The sequence below is a fragment of the Balaenoptera borealis genome (genome assembly GCF_965194805.1).
Source record: "Balaenoptera borealis genome assembly, chromosome: 12".
NCBI classification, from domain to species: domain Eukaryota; kingdom Metazoa; phylum Chordata; class Mammalia; order Artiodactyla; family Balaenopteridae; genus Balaenoptera; species Balaenoptera borealis.
Window position 1 is genome coordinate 34999602 of NC_138869.1, and position 19017 is coordinate 35018618.

A 19017-nucleotide genomic window follows, 5' to 3' on the forward strand; every position below is an offset into this window, starting at 1 on the left:
TTTATACAGCAGGTTCTTATTAGTTATCCATTTGATACATATTAGTGTATACATGTCAATCCCAATCTTCCAATTCATCACACCACCCCCAACCCCGCTTTCCCCCCTTGGTGTCCATACGTTTGTTCTCTACATCTGTGTCTCTATTTCTGCCTTGCAAATGGGTGCATCTGTACCGTTTTTCTAGATTCCACATATATGCGTTCATATACGATATTTGTTTTTCTCTTTCTGACTTACTTCACTCTGTATGACAGTCTCTAGGTCCATCCACATCTCTACAAATGACCCAATTTCGTTCCTTTTTATGGCTGAATAATATTCCATTGTATATATGTACCACATCTTCTTTATCCATTCGTCTGACGATGGGCATTTAGGTTGGTTCCATGTCCTGGCTATTGTAAATAGTGCTGCGATGAACATTGGAATGCATGTATCATTTTGAATTATGGTTTTCTCTGGGTATATGCCCAGTAGTGGGATTGCTGGATCATATGGTAATTCTATTTTTAGTTTTTTAAGGAACCTCCATACTGTTCTCCATAGTGGCTGTATCAATTTACATTCCCACCAACAGTGCAAGAGGGTTCCCTTTTCTCCACACCCTCTGCAGCATTTATTGTTTGTAGATTTTCTGAGGCTGCCCATTCTAACCGGTGTGAGGTGATAGACCTCATTGCAGTTTTGATTTGCATTTCTCTAATAAGGAGTGATATTGAGCAGCTTTTCATGTGCCTCCTGGCCATCTGCATGTCTTCTTTGGGGAAATGTCTATTTAGGTCTTCTGCCCATTTTTGGATTGGGTTGTTTGCCTTTTTAATTTTGAGCTGCATGAGCTGTTTATATATTTTGGAGATTAATCCTTTGTCTGTTGATTCGTGTGCAAATATTTTCTCCCATTTTGAGGGTTGTCTTTTCATCTTGCTTATAGTTTCCTTTGCTGTGCAAAACTTTTAAGTTTCATTAGGTCCCATTTGTTTATTTTTGCTTTTACTTCCATTACTCTAGGAGGTGGGTCAAAAAAGATCTTGCTGTGATTTATGTCAAGAGTGTTCTGCCTATGTTTTCCTCTAAGAGTTTTATAGTGTCTGGCCTTACATTTAGGTCTTTAATCCATTTTGAGTTTATTTTTGTGTATGGTGTTAAGGAGTGTTCTAATTTCATTCTTTACACATAGCTGTCCAGTTTTCCCAGCACCACTTATTGAAGAGACTGTCTTTTCTCCATTGTATATCCTTGGCTCCTTTGTCATAGATTAGTTGACCATAGGAGTGTGGGTTTATCGCTGGGCTTTCTATCCTGTTCCATTGATCGCTATTTCTGTTTTTGTGCCAGTACGGTATTGTCTTGATTACTGTAGCTCTGTTGTATAGTATGAAGTCAGGGAGTCTGATTCCTCCAGCTCCGTTTTTTTCCCTCAAGATTGCTTTGGCTATTCGGGGTCTTTTGTGTCTCCATACAAATTTGAGGATGTTTTTGTTCTAGTTCTGTAAAAAATGCCATTGATAATTTGATAGGGATTGCATTGAATCTGTAGATTGCTTTGGGTAGTATAGTCATTTTCACAATATTGATTCTTCCAAACCAAGAACATGGTATATCTCTCCATCTGTTTGTGTCATCTTTGATTTCTTTCATCATTGTCTTATAGTTTTCTGAGTACAGGTCTTTTACCTCCTTAGGTAGGTTTATTCCTAGGTATTTTATTCTTTTTGTTGCAATGGTGAATGGGATTGTTTCCTTAATTTCTCTTGCTGATCTTTCATTGTTAGTGTATAGGAATGCAAGAGATTTCTGTGCATTAATTTTGTATCCTGCAACTTTACCAAATTCATTGATTAGCTCTAGTAGTTTTCTGGTGGCATCTTTAGGATTCTCTATGTATAGTATCATGTCATCTGCAAACAGTGACAGTTTTACTCTTCTTTTCCAATTTGGATTCCTTTTATTTCTTCTTCTCTGATTGCCGTGGCTGAAATTTCCAAAACTATGTTGAATAATAGTGGCGAGAGTGGACATTCTTGTCTTGTTCCTGATCTTAGAGGAAATGCTTTCAGTTTTTCACCACTGAGAATGATGCTTGCTGTGAGTTTGTTGTATATGGACTTTATTATGTGGAGGTAGGTTCCCTCTATCCCCACTTTCTGGAGAGTTTTTATCATAAATGGGTGCTGAATTTTGTCAAAAGCTTTTTCTGCATCTATTGAGATGATCATACAGTTTTTATTCTTCAATTTGTTAATATGGTGTATCACATTGATTGATTTGTGTATATTGAAGAATCCTTGCATCCCTGGGATAAATCCCACTTGATCATGGTGTATGATCTTTTTAATGCGTTGTTGGATTCTGTTTGCTAGTAATTTGTTGAGGATTTTTGCATCTATATTCATCAGTGATATTGGTCTGTAATTTTCTTTTTTTGTGATATCTTTGTCTGGTTTTGGTCTCAGGGTGATGGCGGCCTCGTAGAATGAGTTTGGGAGTGTTCCTTCCTCTGCAGTTTTTGGGAAGAGTTTAAGAAGGATGGGTGTTAGCTCGTCTCTAAATGTTTGATAGAATTCACCTGTGAAGCCATCTGGTCCTGGACTTTTGTTTGTTGGAAGATTTTTAATCACAGTTTCAATTTCATTACTTGTGATTGGTCTGTTTATATTTTCTATTTCTTCCTGGTTCAGTCGTAGAAGGTTATACCTTCTAGGAATTTGTCCATTTCTTCCAGGTTGTCCATTTTATTGGCATAGAGTTGCTTGTAGTAGTCTCTTTTGATGTGCTGTATTTCTGTGGTGTCCGTTGTAACTTCTCCTTTTTCATTTCTAATTTTACTGATTTGAGTCCTCTCCCTCTTTTTCTTGATGAGTCTGGATAAAGATTTATCAATTTTATCTTCTCAAAGAACCAGCTTTTAGTTTTATTGGTCTTTGCTATTGTTTTCCTTGTTTCTATTTCATTTATTTCTGCTCTTATCTTTATGTTTCTTTCCTTCTACTAATTTTGGGTGTTCTTTGTTCTTCTTTCTCCAGTTCCTTTAGGTGTAAGGTTAGATTGTTTATTTGAGATTTTTCTGGTTTCTTGAGGTAGGATTGTATTGCTATAAACTTCCCTCTTAGAACTGCTTTTGCTGCATCCCATAGGTTTTGGATCATCATGCTTTTGTTGTCATTTGGCTCTAGGTATTTTTTTATTTCCTCTTTGATTTCTTCAGTGATCTCTTGGTTATTTAGTAATGTATTATTTAGCTTCCATGTATTTGTGTTTTTTATGGGGTTTTATTCCCTGTAATTTATTTCTAATCTCACAGTGCTGTGGTCAGAAAAGATGCTTGATATGATTTCAATTTTCTTAAAACTTACCGAGGCTTGATTTGTGACCCAAGATGTGATCCTGGAGAATGTTCCGTGTGCACTTGAGAAGAAAGTGTAATCTGCTGTTTTTGGATGAAATGTCCTATAAATATCAATTAAATCTATCTGGTGTATTGTGTCATGTAAAGCTTGTATTTCCTTATTAATTTTCTGTCTGGATGATCTGTCCATTGGTGTAAGTGAGGTGTTAAAGTTCCCCACTATTATTGTGTTACTGTGGATTTCCTCTTTTATAGCTGTTAGCAGTTGCCTTATGTATTGAGGTGCTCCTATGTTGGGTGCATATATATTTATAATTGTTATATCTCCTTCTTGGATTGATCCCTTGATCATTATGTAGTGTCCTTCCTTGTCTCTTGTAACATTCTTTATTTTAAAGTCTATTTTATCTGATATGAGTATTGCTACTCCAGCTTTCTTTTGATTTCCATTTGCATGGAATACCTTTTTCCATTCTCTCACTTTCAGTCTGTATGTGTCCCTAGGTCTGAAGTGGGTCTCTCGTAGACAGCATATATATACGGGTCTTGTTTTTGTATCCATTCAGCAAGCTTATGTTTTTTGGTTGGAACATTTAATCCATTTACATTTAAGGTAATTATCGATATGTATGTTCCTATTACCATTTTCTTAACTGTTTTGGGTTTGTGTTTGTAGGTCCTTTTCTTCTTTTGTGTTTTCCACTTAGAGAAGTTCCTTTAGCATTTGTTGTAGAGCTGGTTTGGTGGTGCTGAATTCTCTTAGCTTTTGCTTGTCTGTAAAGCTTTTGATTTCTCCATTGAATCTGAATGAGATCCTTGCCTGGTAGAGTAATCTTGGTTGTATGTTCTTCCCTTTCATCACTTTAAGTATATCATGTCACTCCCTTCTGGCTTGTAGAGTTTCTGCTGAGAAATCAGCTTTTAACCTTATGGGAGTTCCCTTGTATGTTATTTGTCATTTTTCCCTTGTTGCTTTTAATAATTTTTCTTTGTCTTTAATTTTTGTAAATTTGATTACTATGTGTCTCGGCGTGTTTCTCCTTGGGTTTATCCTGCCTGGGACTCTGTGCTTCCTGGACTTGGGTGGCTATTTCCTTTCCCATGTTTTGGGAAGTTTTCGACTATAATCTCTTCACATATTTTCTCTGGTCCTTTCTCTCTCTCTTCTCCTTCTGGGACCCCTAAAATGCGAACGTTGGTGTGTTTAATGCTGTCCCAGAGGTCTCTTAGGCTGTCTTCAATTCTTTTCATTCTTTTTTCTTTATTCTGTTCTGTGGCAGTGAATTCTACCATTCTGTCTTCCAGGTCACTTATCTGTTCTTCTGCCTTGGTTATTCTGCTATTGATTCCTTCTAGTGTATTTTTCATTTCAGTTATTGTATTGTTCATCTCTATTTGTTTGTTCTTTAATTCTTCTAGGTGTTTGTTCTTTAATTCTTCTAAGTCTTTGTTAAACATTTCTTGCATCTTAATCTTTGCCTCCATTCTTTTTCTGAGGTCCTGGATCACCTTCACTATCATTATTCTGAATTCTTTTTCTGGAAGGTTGCCTGTCTCCACTTCATTTAGTTGTTTTTCTGTTTTTCTGTTTATCTTGTTCCTTCATCTGGTACAGTCCTCTATCTTTCTGTGAATGTGGTTTTCATTCCACAGGCTGCAGGACTGTAGTTCTTCTTGCTTCTGCTGTCTGCCCTCTGGTGGATGAGGCTATCTAAGAGGCTTATGCAAGCTTCTTGATGGGAGGGACTGGCGGTGGTAGAGCTGGGTGTTGCTCTGGTGGGCAGAGCTCAGTAAAACTTTAATCCACTTGTCTGCTGATGGGTGGGGCTGAGTTCACTCCCTGTTGGGTGTTTGGCCTGAGGCGACCCAGCACTGGAGGCTACAGGCTCTTTGGTGGGGCTAATGGCGGACTCCGTGAGGGCTCATGCCAAGGAGTACTTCCCAGATCTTCTGCTGCCAGTGTCCTTGTCCCCGCGGTGAGCCAAGCCACCCCCCGCCTCTGCAGGAGAGCCTCCAACACTAGCAGGTAGGTCTGGTTCAGTCTCCTATGGGGTCACTGCTCCTTCCCCCAGGGTCCTGATGCGCACACTACTTTGTGTGTGCCCTCCAAGAGTGGAGGCTCTGTTTCCCCCAGTCCTGTCGAAGTCCTGCAATCAAATCCCACTAGCCTTCAAAGTCTGATTCTCTGGGAATTCCTCCTCCCAGGTCCTTTGCCGGACCCCCAGGTTGGGAAGCCTGACGTGGGGCTCAGAACCTTCACTCCAGTGGGTGGACTTCTGTGGTATAAGTATTCTCCAGTTTGTGACTCACCCACCCAGCGGTTATGGGATTTGATTTTATTGTGATTGCGCCCCTCCTACCATCTCACTGCAGCTTCTCCTTTGTCTTTGGATGTGGGGTATCTTTTTTGGTGAGTTCCAGTGTCTTCCTGTTGATGATTGTTCAGCAATTAGTTGTGATTCCGGTGCTCTCACAAGAAGAAGTGAGCTCATGTCCTTCTACTCCACCATCTTGAACCAATCTCTCTTCTCTTGTTGCGGAGCAGGGGCTCTAGGCACGGGCTTCAGTAGTTGTGGTACGCAGGCTCAGTAGTTGTGGCTCGCGGGCTCTAGAGCACAGGCTCAGTAGTTGTGGCGCACAGGTTTAGTTGCTCTGCGGCATGTGGGATCTTCCCAGACCAGGGATCGAACCCGTGTCCCCTGCACTGGCAGGCAGATTCTTAACCACTGCGCCACCAGGGAAGTCCCCCTGGTGTGTCTTTGAAACCTGGAAAGCTCTGAAAACCAAAAGTCATTTAGAACTCATTTGGTGGCACAGTTTGACCTGAATTAACCTGATTTATCCCACTGAGTGTGAATACATCTTGCAGCAGAAAATATTAATACACTGGATCACTAAGGTCTCCCTGGACTCCTCTAGGGGTATTATATATAATCTACCTTAAAGGCACTGCTTTACCTTTCTAAAATTCAAAAAATATTCTGATTCCAAAACGCATCCGGACCCAAGATTCTCAGATAAAGGATGGTGGACTTACATATACATTAAGATTTAGTCTGTCCAGGCTCTGTGCTTTGTAAGCATTGCTTCAGTAATCCTTCCAACTGTACAGCAGGCACCATTTGTATACCCATTTTACAGATGAGGAAAGTGAAGCACAGAGAGGTTGAGGGACATGACCCTTCCTCCCAAGGACTTGAAAGTGTGAAAGATGGGTAAGGGCTTTCAAGAACCAAAAACTCAAACCAGGTCTGCTGCCTGGCAGCCCCTCCTACAGCCCAGAGCAGTGGGCTGATGGTGGACCTGCATCCTCACAGACAAGCTCTCCAAAACCTCTGCCTGCCAGCAAAATCCACAGCTCCTGGATTACGGTGAGACCAATCCAGGAAGCACTCTCTTCCCAAGATCCTGGAGACACTGGTCTAGGCAGTTTTCCTTTGTTCTTATTGCCCCTACAGCAACACTGCCTCTTTGTATGACCTTGGGTGAGTCACATAACCTGAGTCTCAGTCTTCTCATTCATAAAGTTGTGAGCTGAGGAAACAGTTCTTATCTCACAGAGCTGTTCTCAGCATACAGTGGGCGCTCCGTGAGTGGTAAGCATGGTCGTAACTGAAGGGCCCCTTATGCCACCTGACCCCCTTCCTGTTTTTGCAGCTTCACGCACTGAGCGCAGGTATGAAGGCCTTGGTGTCGGACTTCTGCATCCAGGGGGCTGAGCTGTGCCGCAGGGCCTGTGGTGGACATGGCTACTCGAAGCTGAGCGGCCTGCCCTCCCTGGTCACCAGAGTGACAGCCTCCTGCACCTACGAGGGTGAGAACACGGTGCTCTACCTGCAGACAGCCAGGTAAGGCCCATACCTCTGTCCAACCCCCAGGGACCCCACCAAGCTTCTGCCTGGGTTGAAGCACCATCTGATGCCCACAGAGGGAGCAGACTTTGGGGACCACCATTTGGAGACTGTCCAACTCCCACATTATGTCTCCAATCCATCCACTTCTCCCCAGACTCATGCAGCTCCCAGCCAGGCTGCCACCCCCTCTCACCGGGACAACATCAGTCTCCTCACTGGTCTGCTGCTCCCACCCTGCCCCACTTCCGTCCTTCCTCCACAGGCAGCCAGGGGGATTTTTCCGAAGCCTAAAGAAGATCACATCTTTCCCTTGCTTGAAATTCTTCAATGGCTTCCCACAGCTCACAGGAAAATGCCACAGTCCACACTGTGGCCTGCAAGGACCTTAAGACCTGGCCCCTGCCTCCCCTCCATCCTCTCACAACCTTCTCCTCTGCTCACTTTGCAGCCACACGTTTCTTCTTCGGGGCCTGCACACTCTCTTCCCTCCCCCTAATCCTCTCCACCGCCAGGTTCCTGCTGTACAGCTGGCTCCTCCTCATCCTTCGGGTCTCAGCTAAAATGACACTTCCTTCAGATGCGCCCCCTGCGGCTCTTTTTGTGTGATGGGCCTTGAGGGCAGGGAGTCTGCCGGCCTTGTTCACTGTAGCATCCCCAGGTTCAGCACAGGGTCTGCACCAGGAGGCTCCAACCTGAAAGGCAGGGAGGAATGGCTGATTCCCCCTCCCCGCAACAGGCAGTTTCTTTCTCTCTCTTATGTCTGTGGGTCTCGTGGCTGACCAGGCCTTTCACATGCGTCTATCTCAGGGCAAAGAGTAGACAGGGCAAATACTTCTCCAGGCAAGGAGAAAGGACTTGCTGGCAAATTGGCTATATAACATTTATTTTAAAAATTTTAAATATACATTTGTTTTTTCTTTTCAAATTACAAAAGGAATACAAAATCATATATTAGATACTCTATGCCCCGCACTGTGCCAAGCGCTCTGCAAATATTATCTCATTCAGTTTTCCCAAACCCCCTCTCAGGTGACCCCATCCTCATCTAGAGATGGAGGCACTGAGGCTGAGGGAAGTGAAGTCACACAGGTCTGCGTGGAGCTGCACAGCAATCCAGGGTTGTCTGACCCAGAGCCGCTAACCATTGGATTAGCACAAGGAAGAAGCTAAGAGTCACCTGTAGTTCTCCCATACATGCTCGCAATCTTGCATCTATCCTTTTATGAGTTAAGAAAATTTAATTTCTGCCGTCACTGTACAATTCATCATAAATCCCCAAATCATAAGATCTTAACCAAGAGAAAAGATTCTGTTTGTTCAGATATCAAAAGAGTTTATGTTCATGATCTGAGAATGTCTGCGGTCTACAGCTCCAGCTCCGTTTCACTGTGAAAGAAGCTACAGCCTCGGGATGCATTTTGGCTTTTGAGTGAAGAGTAGCTATCAGTAGGGACCTGGGAAAGAAAGTGGGTGGCCCTGGTTCTCCCACGGGGAGTATAAGAGTGCATGACACTGGGAGAGGGGTGCTGGGCTGTCCCTCAGGGCTCTCCACCCTCTCACCTGCTGGTACCCCTGTCCCCCAGGTTTCTGGTGAAGAGCTACCTGCAGGCTCAGGAGTCCACATCACAGAGGTCTCTCCCTCAGTCTGTTGCATACCTGACTGCACCTCACCTGGCCAGGTGCCCAGCCCAAAAGGTAGCCGACTTCCTCCAACCAGAGCTTTACACCACGGCCTGGGCACACGTGGCAGCAAGGTGAGCCAAGTTCAGAAATCAACCATCCCACCTGGGGGCAGGCTCCTTCCCACTAAGGCCTTTGGGACTGGTTGGGTGGACATTCTAGGATACTCTTCCGAAAACCACCCCCTTCCCCAACCTCCTCAGTCCTCTCAGCTCCTGCCACCAGGGGCAGAAAGGAGAATTCACCTATCAGCCATGGACCACTATCACTTCCCCATCCAGGTCAAGATAGTAGGAAGACATCACATCTCTAGCCAGTGCAAGGAATTTAAAAAATCTTTAGGTTCTCACTGTGGTTTGCAATACAAAGAATGTACCCATATGTAAATACTACATATGTATTGGTACGTAAATACTAATAAATATAGCAATACAGTCATCCATCTGTATCTGCAGGGGATTGGTTCCAGGACCCCTGCGGATACCAAGCTCCCAGGATGCACAAGTCCCTTCTATAAAATGGGATATTTGCAGATTTGCAATATTATGCGTAGGTATTTGCATATGCACATCCTCCCATTTACTTTAAATCATCTCTAGATTACTTATAATACCCAATAAAATGTAAATATTATGTAAATAGGTGTAAATACAATGTAAATGATATGTAAATAGTTGCCAGTGTGCAGCAAATTCTATTTGTGCTTTTTGGAAATTTCTAGAATTTTTTTTTCCAAATATTTGATTCTTGGTTGAATTTGAAGATGTGGAAACTGTGGATACAGAGGGACAACTGTGCCCACATATTCGAAATATCCCACAATCTAAAAATAATTTTCAAAAATGTGACTGTAACAAGGGATAGTATATGTTTATTTCCAGGGTCTAGTAGGCTCCAGGTAACACAGACAAGACCAAGGACTCCTCCATTCTGTCATCCAGCAAATATCATCAGACACTTACTGTATGTCAGGAATGTCCAAACATGCCAGGGGGCTGGGAATAAAGACACCATCATGGAAAAGGTGGAGAGATTTAGCTACCTAGAAAGGAAACCTTCTGAGCCCCTCTCCAACTAAAACACCAAAACAACCTGGAAAAAATAGTTTCAGTATATAATATGAGGTCTTATATCCCAACCTGTGGTCCCAGGGATGGTTAATAGTTATTTCAAGATCACAAGCAACTTGGAACATTCATTTATGTTTTTCCACAAATATTTAGTACCTATAATCTGCCAGGCACTGTTCCAGGCACTAGGGATCTATCGGTAAACCAGTCTGATAAAAAGCCCAGGCCTCGGGCTTCCCTGGTGGCACAGTGGTTAAGAATTCACCTGCCAATGTAGGGGATATGGGTTCGAGCCCCTGTCCGAAAGATCCCACATGCCACGGAGCAACTAAGCCCATGCGCCACAACTACTGAGCCTGCCCTCTAGAGCCCACAAGCCATAACTACTGAGCCTGCATGCTACAACTACTGAAGCCTGCACGCTTAGAGCCTGTGCTCCACAAGAGAAGCCCCCACAATGAGAAGCCCACACACCGCAACGAAGAGTAGCCCCCGCTCGCCACAATTAGAGAAAGCCCGCGCACAGCAACAAAGACCCAATGCAGGAAAAAAAAAAAAAAAATTGCTAAAAAAAAAAAAAAAAAGCCCAGGCCTCACAGAACTAACATTTCAGTTGGAGCAGTGGGGCAGGCAAAATAAGGCTGCTCAGGGTAATTAAAATGCCATCACAGTTGGTCTTCCATATCCCCAGATGCAGAACCTGTGAATAAGGAGGGTGACCATACTACACTATTTTATACCAGGACTTGAGTATCTCGATTTTGGTATCTGTGGTGGTCCAGGAACCAATACTCCCAGAGATACCAAGGGACGGTTGTATATTGCTTTTTGCTTAGAACTCAATGTGACATGTGCTTATCTATCCCATGACAAAACAAAATAAGTATTGCTTAATAAACAGTTTGTTTTGCATACAAATTCCAAGGGTCATGAGTGGATGGGCAGGGAATAGAAAATAAAAGAATAAAGGTTAACTAAATGGCAAATTACCAATTTCGTGGTTTGGAGAACAAGGATTGGTTTTCTTTTCTCCTCTTTTCTTTTCCTTTAAGGTCCCTTTGGTAGAACTTGGAGCAGACTGGGTGACTGACAGGCTTCACCAGCCTTTAGAGGAAAACCACTCTCCTTGCTCGGCCATAGGGAGTCAGTCAGTTGAATGGCCTGAAAACACTGGTATCAGGATGGAGTCTGCATTAGAAAGAAGGGATGGTGCCTGGCCCAGGGCCCTGAGGCTTTACAGCCGGGAGGTTAAGAACAGCTCCACTCCTTATTAGCTACGTGACCCTGGACCAGTTAAATTAGCCTCTCTAGGACTCAGTGTTCCCCACTGCAAACTGGGAATGCCTTCCCTTAAAAGGGTTAAAGAGATAATGTATATCAAGTATTTAGGTTTGTAACACAAACAAATGGTCAATAAATTGGTATTATTTCTACTTCTGTGGGACCCCAGGCAACCTGGGAACAAATGCCATCCATCTCTTCCCCATTTGTTCAAGAAACAGAACCTTTTTTCTTTGGCCTTTAGGCTCATAAAGGACTCAGTGCATCATTTACAGACTCTCATGCAATCTGGGGCTGACAGGCACGAGGCATGGAACCAGACCACTGTCATACATCTCCAGGCCGCCAAGGTGAGCTGCCCATCAGCTAAAGCTGAAAGAGACCTGTTTTGTTTCCCTAGCAGGTTGTCCTGCTGAGAAAATCTGAGCTCTGCCATTATTCCCCAGCCCTGCTCAGTGGCTGCCTTCATTTTACTTTCAAGGCTTTAGTCCAGGGTATTTTAATGAAAGGACTTAACTCCAAAGCAATCTTACTGGCAGCTCTTAGGGAAAAAGTGTAATGAGGCAGTGTTATTGGATTTGCTTCAGGTTGTTCAAATATTTCCTCCCAGATAGAAAAGCAGGTCAAGTCTCTCCTTAGCCCCACAGGCAATCCTTAGATGTCTGATTCCATTTCCACTGGGTTTTGTGTTTGCACATAATTCACAGTCAGTCAGCAAATATTTGAGCACCCACTCAACATCAGCCAGCAGGCTGGGTACTGGGGGCTCAACAGTGTCCACAGACGGCTACGATCAGGAAAGCACTGTCACGGGGAAATACAGGCTGCCACAAGATCCCAGAGCAGGTGCAAGTCTACCCACCTTGAAGAGGCAGAAAGCCTTCTCAGAAGTGGCATATAGGCCAAGACTGCAAGGATGAGCTGAAATTAACCAGGCAAGGGGTGGAGGCTGTGGCTTTGGACAGGAAGGTGTCCCAGCAAAGGGACCAGGAGGTGCAGCAGGAGGAGGCAAGAAAAGGCATGGTGCTTGGGAGGAAATGGACATCCTTCCAAGGAGAACCTAAAGGAAGAAGACAAACCAGGACAGGAAGGAGGATAGGGGAGGAGGAAAGACAGGCAAGGCCTGGCACCTCCTGCACCACTGTGAGAAGTCTGGCTTCTGTTTTTCATTGCAGTGGGAAGCCTTTGCAGGGTTTGTATCAGAGGAGCGAAGCGATCAGTTTCATTCTAGAAGGATCATACAGGCTGCAGGGGGAGGAATGGACTGGAGGCTGGAGGCCAGTACGGAGCAGGCGGCAGCAGTCTGGGCAAGGGCTGAGGGTGATCCAGGCCATGGACCTGCCAGAGGGCATGGAGAGAAGTGGGTAGATGCAGAGATATTGAGGGTGTTGAAGAAAGGGACGGGTTTCAGAGAGCAATGCAGTGGGAAGGAGGTAGGAATGACTGCTGAGCTCTTAGCTTAGGCAGCTGGGACTCCGGCCCTACCTACAGCTGGAAAACCAAGGTGTTCACTTCAATCCTCAGGCAGCAGGCCCCGAAAATAGCAGGCTAGAACAGAGGAGCCCAGAAGCGTTTTGCAGCAGCCCTCATGGGGCGGGGTGGGGGGTGGCCAGGGCTGGTCAGGCAGGCTGGGCATGAGCGCCACCTGGTGACCTGCCACCTCCATCACATCGGCCGGCGCTGGTATTAACTGCCACCCTCCATTCTGCTCCGGCCACCACAGAGGCACCCCCTGCTGTGTTAAACGTCCGGTCAACACAGAAGAGGGTAAGCAAAGGCTGTGCTCTCACCAGACACCTAGAAAGGAACCACACCTGCCCATTATTCGCCTGCTTTCCAAACCCATGCCCGGCCTTCAAATGCACCAGACACTGCTTGCCAGGGTTACCTCATATTAAATGACCCTGAGAGGGAAAGCAGCATAACCTCAGTTTTAAGGATGAGCGGCTTCCTGGGAAGGTGGTGCCCAAGCCGAGTCTCTAAAGTCATAATGCGCAGGAAAATCTGCTCTTTCTGGTCTTTGTGCCCTGGGAGGCCGTCTCCTCTACAGAAACCTCAAGTACCCAACTGGGTCTCATCTGGAAACCACAAACGTGTAGGTAGAGTGACATGAGGGGGGGTGGGAACAGTGGCAGAGGGCTGGACAAGGAGGAGCGAACCCGGGCCTAAGTTCTGGTCCCAGCCCATTATAGTCTCGCCTCAGTCTCTGGTGGCTTTGGCAACACAGCACAGTGCTTAACAGTACAAACTTAACCGAGAGGCAGACTACCCTGGTTTGGATCTCACTGCTACCACTCACCAGCCAGTGCTTGGGCAGGCAAGGCCTCAGAGGCCTCATCTGCAAAATGGAGCTACTGATAGTACCTAACTTGTAGGATTATTGTGAAGATTAAATGCGTTAATACCTGTACAACTTAAAGAGCCACCTAGGCTATAAATGCTACACATCCCACCCCGACCCCTAAATTAGGCAGGAAGCAAGACTGAAACAGACACACAAACACACACACACACACACAATAAATAAAGTTCATTGTGTTCAGAGCATGGTGCCAAGGTTTGGCTCAGCCTTTCCCCAAAGGAAGAGGCCACCTTCCTCTCTCTGGTCCTCCTCCTGCTTTGTGAGGCAGAGGGCCTCGGGCAGCTCTTCATCACTCCACTCTTAAACCCAGGTGCCTGAGAATTTAAGGATGTGGCTCTCGGATTAGAAAAGGGAAACAGGGCCTAAGTGAAAAAAGTGAGGCTCTCCAGCTTTGCCAAACTGGGTCCAGTTTGAACACCAAGGGCTGTTTGACCCAGCAGGGGCAGCAGAGCACATCTTCTCGTTTTCCATATCCGAATGCTGCAAACCCAGCATGGCTATGAGCACCCCAGGTCCAGGTGGCAAAGTGGTATTGTTAGCACCCATGTGAGGCCTCCCTGGGAAAGGCAGATCCACTCCAAGTGAGAAACCTCATCAGGTCACTGGCCTGTTGAAGACTCTGGTGGCCCCCTGACCCCCACAGAATAAAAACCCAACCATGTCATTCACAGCCCTTCATCGACCTGGGTCCCAGCTGCCCGTCCACCCTAACTTTCACAGTTCCCTGTCATCACCTCACCTTACCCTTAAATTGCTGCAGCCTCCTGAAAGTATAGCCCCGTGCCCATGCAGTTTTCCCCTGCCTAGAATGACTTTACCCTCATTCCTTGTCCCTCGGGTAAACTCCTTTGATCCCTCGAGACACTCTAAGCCTTGCTACTTCAAGTCACTACCAGCAGGATGGGCATTACTGGGGAGCTATTCCAAAATCTGCATTTTGACAAAATCCCCAGGTAATCTGTACGCACATAAAAATTTGAGAAGACCTAATATATATGCTCTCCTTTTCTCTCTCCTCCCATAGAACTCGTATATCCTACCAGATAAAAATAATGTGCATTTGTCTTAGGGAGAAGGGTTTAATAACCAGTAGGGCAGGAGCACCCACCAATCAGAAACGACTTCAGACCTAAGAGAGGCAGGGTCCTAAAAGCCTCCTGCTGGGTCGGGAGGGTGTTAAACCTTAAGTTGCTGGGCTGTGTGGAGGAGGGGGCATCCCTGGGAAGAAGCCTGGCAGAGGGGGTTCTCGCCAGTTGAGGGCAGTGGTCACCTACCAACCAGCATCAAAGTATTGTTTTAACCACCGACAAAGCTGGACTGTTGTATATGGGCTAAATAGCTTACATCAAGGAGTTTACAGTCTAGCTGGGATAAATTTCGTGTATATCTTGAATCTCTATTCTCTCACTTCAAGGCACACGCATACATACACACACACACACACACACACACACACACACACAACCACTGCCTTGAACACGGCAGACAATAAGTAGCTGTTTTCTTGAGAAAAGCAGTGCTGTCCTCCACTGTCCCCAGGTCAGCCTCCAATACTGCTGTATTCTCTCTCTCTACTTTCAAACCTACTTGACTGGCCCAAGGAAAATGAGGAAGCTAAGGGCCAAGTTCCAGAGCCCATCAGCCCCCAGCATGCGCACACACACGCACGTGCACACACACGCATGCACACACCCCTGTCAAAAAGGTTCAGTTAGACGCGGTGAGCTAGTAGAAAGGCAGCTGCTTGTCAGCCTGCTGGGAAACACATGGCCACAGCAAGCTTATTCCAGCAGTTTTGCCAAGCTTCCAGGATGACTTGTCGAGGCAGAAATCAGAGGCTAACACATCTTTGTGTCTTTGTAGGCACACCTCTACTATGTCACTGTGAAGATTTTTACAGAAGCTCTGGAGAAACTGGAAAATCAACCAGCAATTCAGCAGGTGCTCAAGCGCCTCTGTGATCTCTATGCTTTACACGGCATCATGACTAACACGGGCGACTTTCTCCATGATGGCTTCCTATCCGGCGCCCAAATAGATATGGCGAGAAAAGCCTACCTGGACCTGCTCCTCCTCATCCGGTGAGTGGCTGCCCTTCACCCTCAGCCCTCTGTTCACTTCAAACTCCAAAACCTTCAACTCTAAAACCTTGTTAAATGGGGGTCTGGCAAAAGCAGCACCAGCCCTGGACAGGTTTACATCCTGGCATCATTACACCAACATAAAGCATTATGAATTAATGAAAGGAAAAAATGGGGGAAAAATCACAACTAAAAATGCTTAAGAATAAATTTTCTAGCTACCTCAGTCGAACTCTTCAACATTGTCCAGAAATGACAGAATCTACAGAATATGAATAAAAGCATACTACATATTAATAATATGTATTAATATGTATTTATTAATGAGCCTTGGTCTTAGCTAATACTTAAGGAACACTTATGCATGGCAGGCACTATGCCAAAAGCCTTTATATACATCATCTCATTTAACCCTCCCCATTTTACAGGGGAGGAAATTCAGGCTTAGGGCCCAAGGTCACACAATTAGCCAGAGGAGGGTCTGGGCACAATCTAGGACCTGTCTGCCTCCAGAGCATGTGCTCTTAAACTGTACGTTAAAGTGAAGGTTGGGCTATTGTTTATTTCAAATCTATCCTTATCTTTGTTGAATATGCTTAGTTGACTAAACTCACTTTAATACTCCCTCAGCTTCAAAATGACATTTTTAAAATCTAGTAATTCACATACTGATTTGTAACACAATAATACAGTTTTTATATGCAGCATGATGCGGTGCAGTTAGGGTCATGACATACTAAAGCAATACTTTCATCCTGTCACTTTATATATAATCTAAATGATCACTTTAAAAACATATAAAAACCAAAGCCCCAACATGACCAGGGTACTGGAAGAAACAGAAATTAATACTAATTAGTAACCATTGTCCATAAGATGGAAAATGAGCTAACTTGAGAACACAACATTTTCTGAAAAATGGGATGCCTGTTGTGTGTGTTGGGGGCTGGATGGGGCATGACACGTGTGTGTATGACTTTTCCCCTAGAACCTCCAATAGTTCACATTATCAACAAGACTAAGAACAAAAAGAAAGGGGAATTCCCTGGCGGTCCAGTGGTTAGGACTCCGTGCTTCCACTGCAGGGGGCATGGGTTCGATCCCTGGTCAGGGAACTGAGATCCCGCATCCCACGCGGCGCGGCCAATAAATAAAGATTTGAATTTTTTTTATAAAATAAGATATTCATGAAGGAGGTTTAAAAAAAAACTAGACCAGGTTCTTTTTCTTTCTAACAATATGCAACATGTTACATATGACTCCAAATAAGCACCTAAGAGACAGTTGGTGGTCAGTAAATGTCTGTTCAATTAAATCTTCAAAAATTATCAAAAGCTACATTTGATATAATTATGCCCCGGGTATTAAACTTTCCCTAATATAGAGAATCCAGTGGTGGGAACCATTAATAGCATGATTGAGTACTGCACAATTCAAGCCCAAGTGTATCTAAATTTCTGAAACGCTTGGCATTTAAAAGCACATGAAGACAATAATGTTCTAGCCCCAATTGCCAGTGATAATGAAACACAAAAGATCACCTTAATACCCATAAGCATGATTTTTTTAATCTCCAACAGCATGCTAAGTGCTTCCCTTGGCCCCAGAGGCTTACAATTCAAGACAAGAAAGACAGCACTGACGCAAATAGACAACTTATGCATGCATCAAACCCACAAACTGATTTACTCACATTATGGTTCCTAAGTAACCTTCCGACTACTGCAGGGTAATGAGGTCTATAACAGACTCCATGCTTTTAACAGTTCTGTGTTCCATGGCTCGATTATTCAGTATCGCCCTCAGGTTTCTGAGATGACAAATGAAGGATGGCACACTATTCTAAGTGACACTAAGAACCAGCTCTCTGTGTTATGGTAATTAACTGACCAAAACAGTTTTTAGTTGTTTAAATGGTCATAAAATCTCAGGTGGAAGACTTCCAGGCAAAGATGGCAGATTGAACATATGCATTTATTTTTGTTCCCTCCTGAAACCCTACTAAAACGTCAGTAAATTAATTTAAAAACTTAAAAAGGCATAAACCCATAAAAATTTAAATTTTAAAAGGCATTAACCCACAAAGAAAGAGAACAGGAGAGGAAACATGAAATTTGGAGAGTAGATGGACAAACAGTGACTTAGCAGACCTGAATAAACTGAATCATAAACCAGAAGTAGGAAAAGCCAAGAAGCAATCAAGTGCCACCAAAGAACCTCAAGAACTACAGCACCAGGTACCTCTGGCAATGGGGGTGAAGGTAAAAGTGACAGGATGCATTGGAAGTCTATTTCAGAAGGAGTTGAATCCCCAGTTCCCCTTCTCCTGTCTGAGTAGTTTTAAGGCTTTCCTTGACCGCACCCTGGGAGAAGGGTAAACAGAGGGTCTATAGACTAGGGGACATCAGGCATAGTTGAGGATGAAGAACATCAGGCTACCCTACAGAAAACAGGGGCTTGAATAAATGTTTACAGGCCAATGCAGACAGCCCTCTCCCCCAGCCCTCTTTTCCCACTGGTTCCCAGCAAATTGGCATCCAGGCTAGTGTCCTGCAGGAAAATGATAACATGATCCTCCTCTAGAGAATCTGACCAGCCCAAAGGAGAGAGAAGTAAAGACACTGACACCGAGGTCCCCCAATGGTCTACCCAGTTCACCCCATAGGGAACCCCACACTGACAAGCACACCCAGAGTTCTAATCAGCTAGTTAATGCCCCACTCTTAGCTATGATCACTCAGGGATCACCAGACACCTGAGGAAAGCCCCTGACATAAAAGACAGAGACCAAGCAAGAACAAGGCAACTCGAGGGTCACAAAAGAATCTTCACGGAGGAGAAAACTTTTTTCAAAGATCAGTAATATCCACAAAGAGTTAAGAGGAGATATGGCAACCACAAAACAAGAATGTCATTTCTTAAAAAGTAATATTCAGAGAACAAAAAAAAAAAAAGAGCTCTATGAAATTAATGATAGTGAAAATGAAAAGCTCAACTGAAGGACTGGAAGACAAAGCTGCAGAAATCTCGCAGAAAGAAAGCAAGAGGGCAAGAAGACAAAAATCGGAGAGAAGATAAAAATAGTAAGAGGACTGATCCTAACTGCCCATCATCTAAAGAACAGGTCTAGAAAGAGAAGACAGATAAAGCAGAAGGGAGCAAATCATTAACAAAATGATTCAAGAAAATACTCCTCAAACGAAGGATATGAGTTTCAGATTGAAAAGGCCACAGACTAGAGGACAGGAAACAAACACACACAAAATAAGTCAAACATATAGTGTGCAAAGTGGTAATAAACGCTACGAAGAAAAGGATAGCAGGGAAGGGGGATGAGGAA

At 44.4% G+C, this 19017-nt stretch overlaps 1 protein-coding gene across 5 annotated transcripts in view; it reads left to right on the plus strand.

The window, feature by feature from the left end:
* Positions 1-19017, plus strand: part of ACOX2 (acyl-CoA oxidase 2) — a 35707-nt gene that overhangs the window by 10063 nt on the left and 6627 nt on the right. For all 5 annotated transcript variants that reach the window (XM_082344766.1, XM_082344764.1, XM_082344765.1 and 2 more), the window contains 4 exons: positions 7007-7197; positions 8787-8957; positions 11479-11584; positions 15460-15677. In XM_082344766.1, the coding sequence (XP_082200892.1) occupies positions 7007-7197; positions 8787-8957; positions 11479-11584; positions 15460-15677 (686 nt within the window). The remainder of the gene's footprint in view (positions 1-7006; positions 7198-8786; positions 8958-11478; positions 11585-15459; positions 15678-19017) is intronic.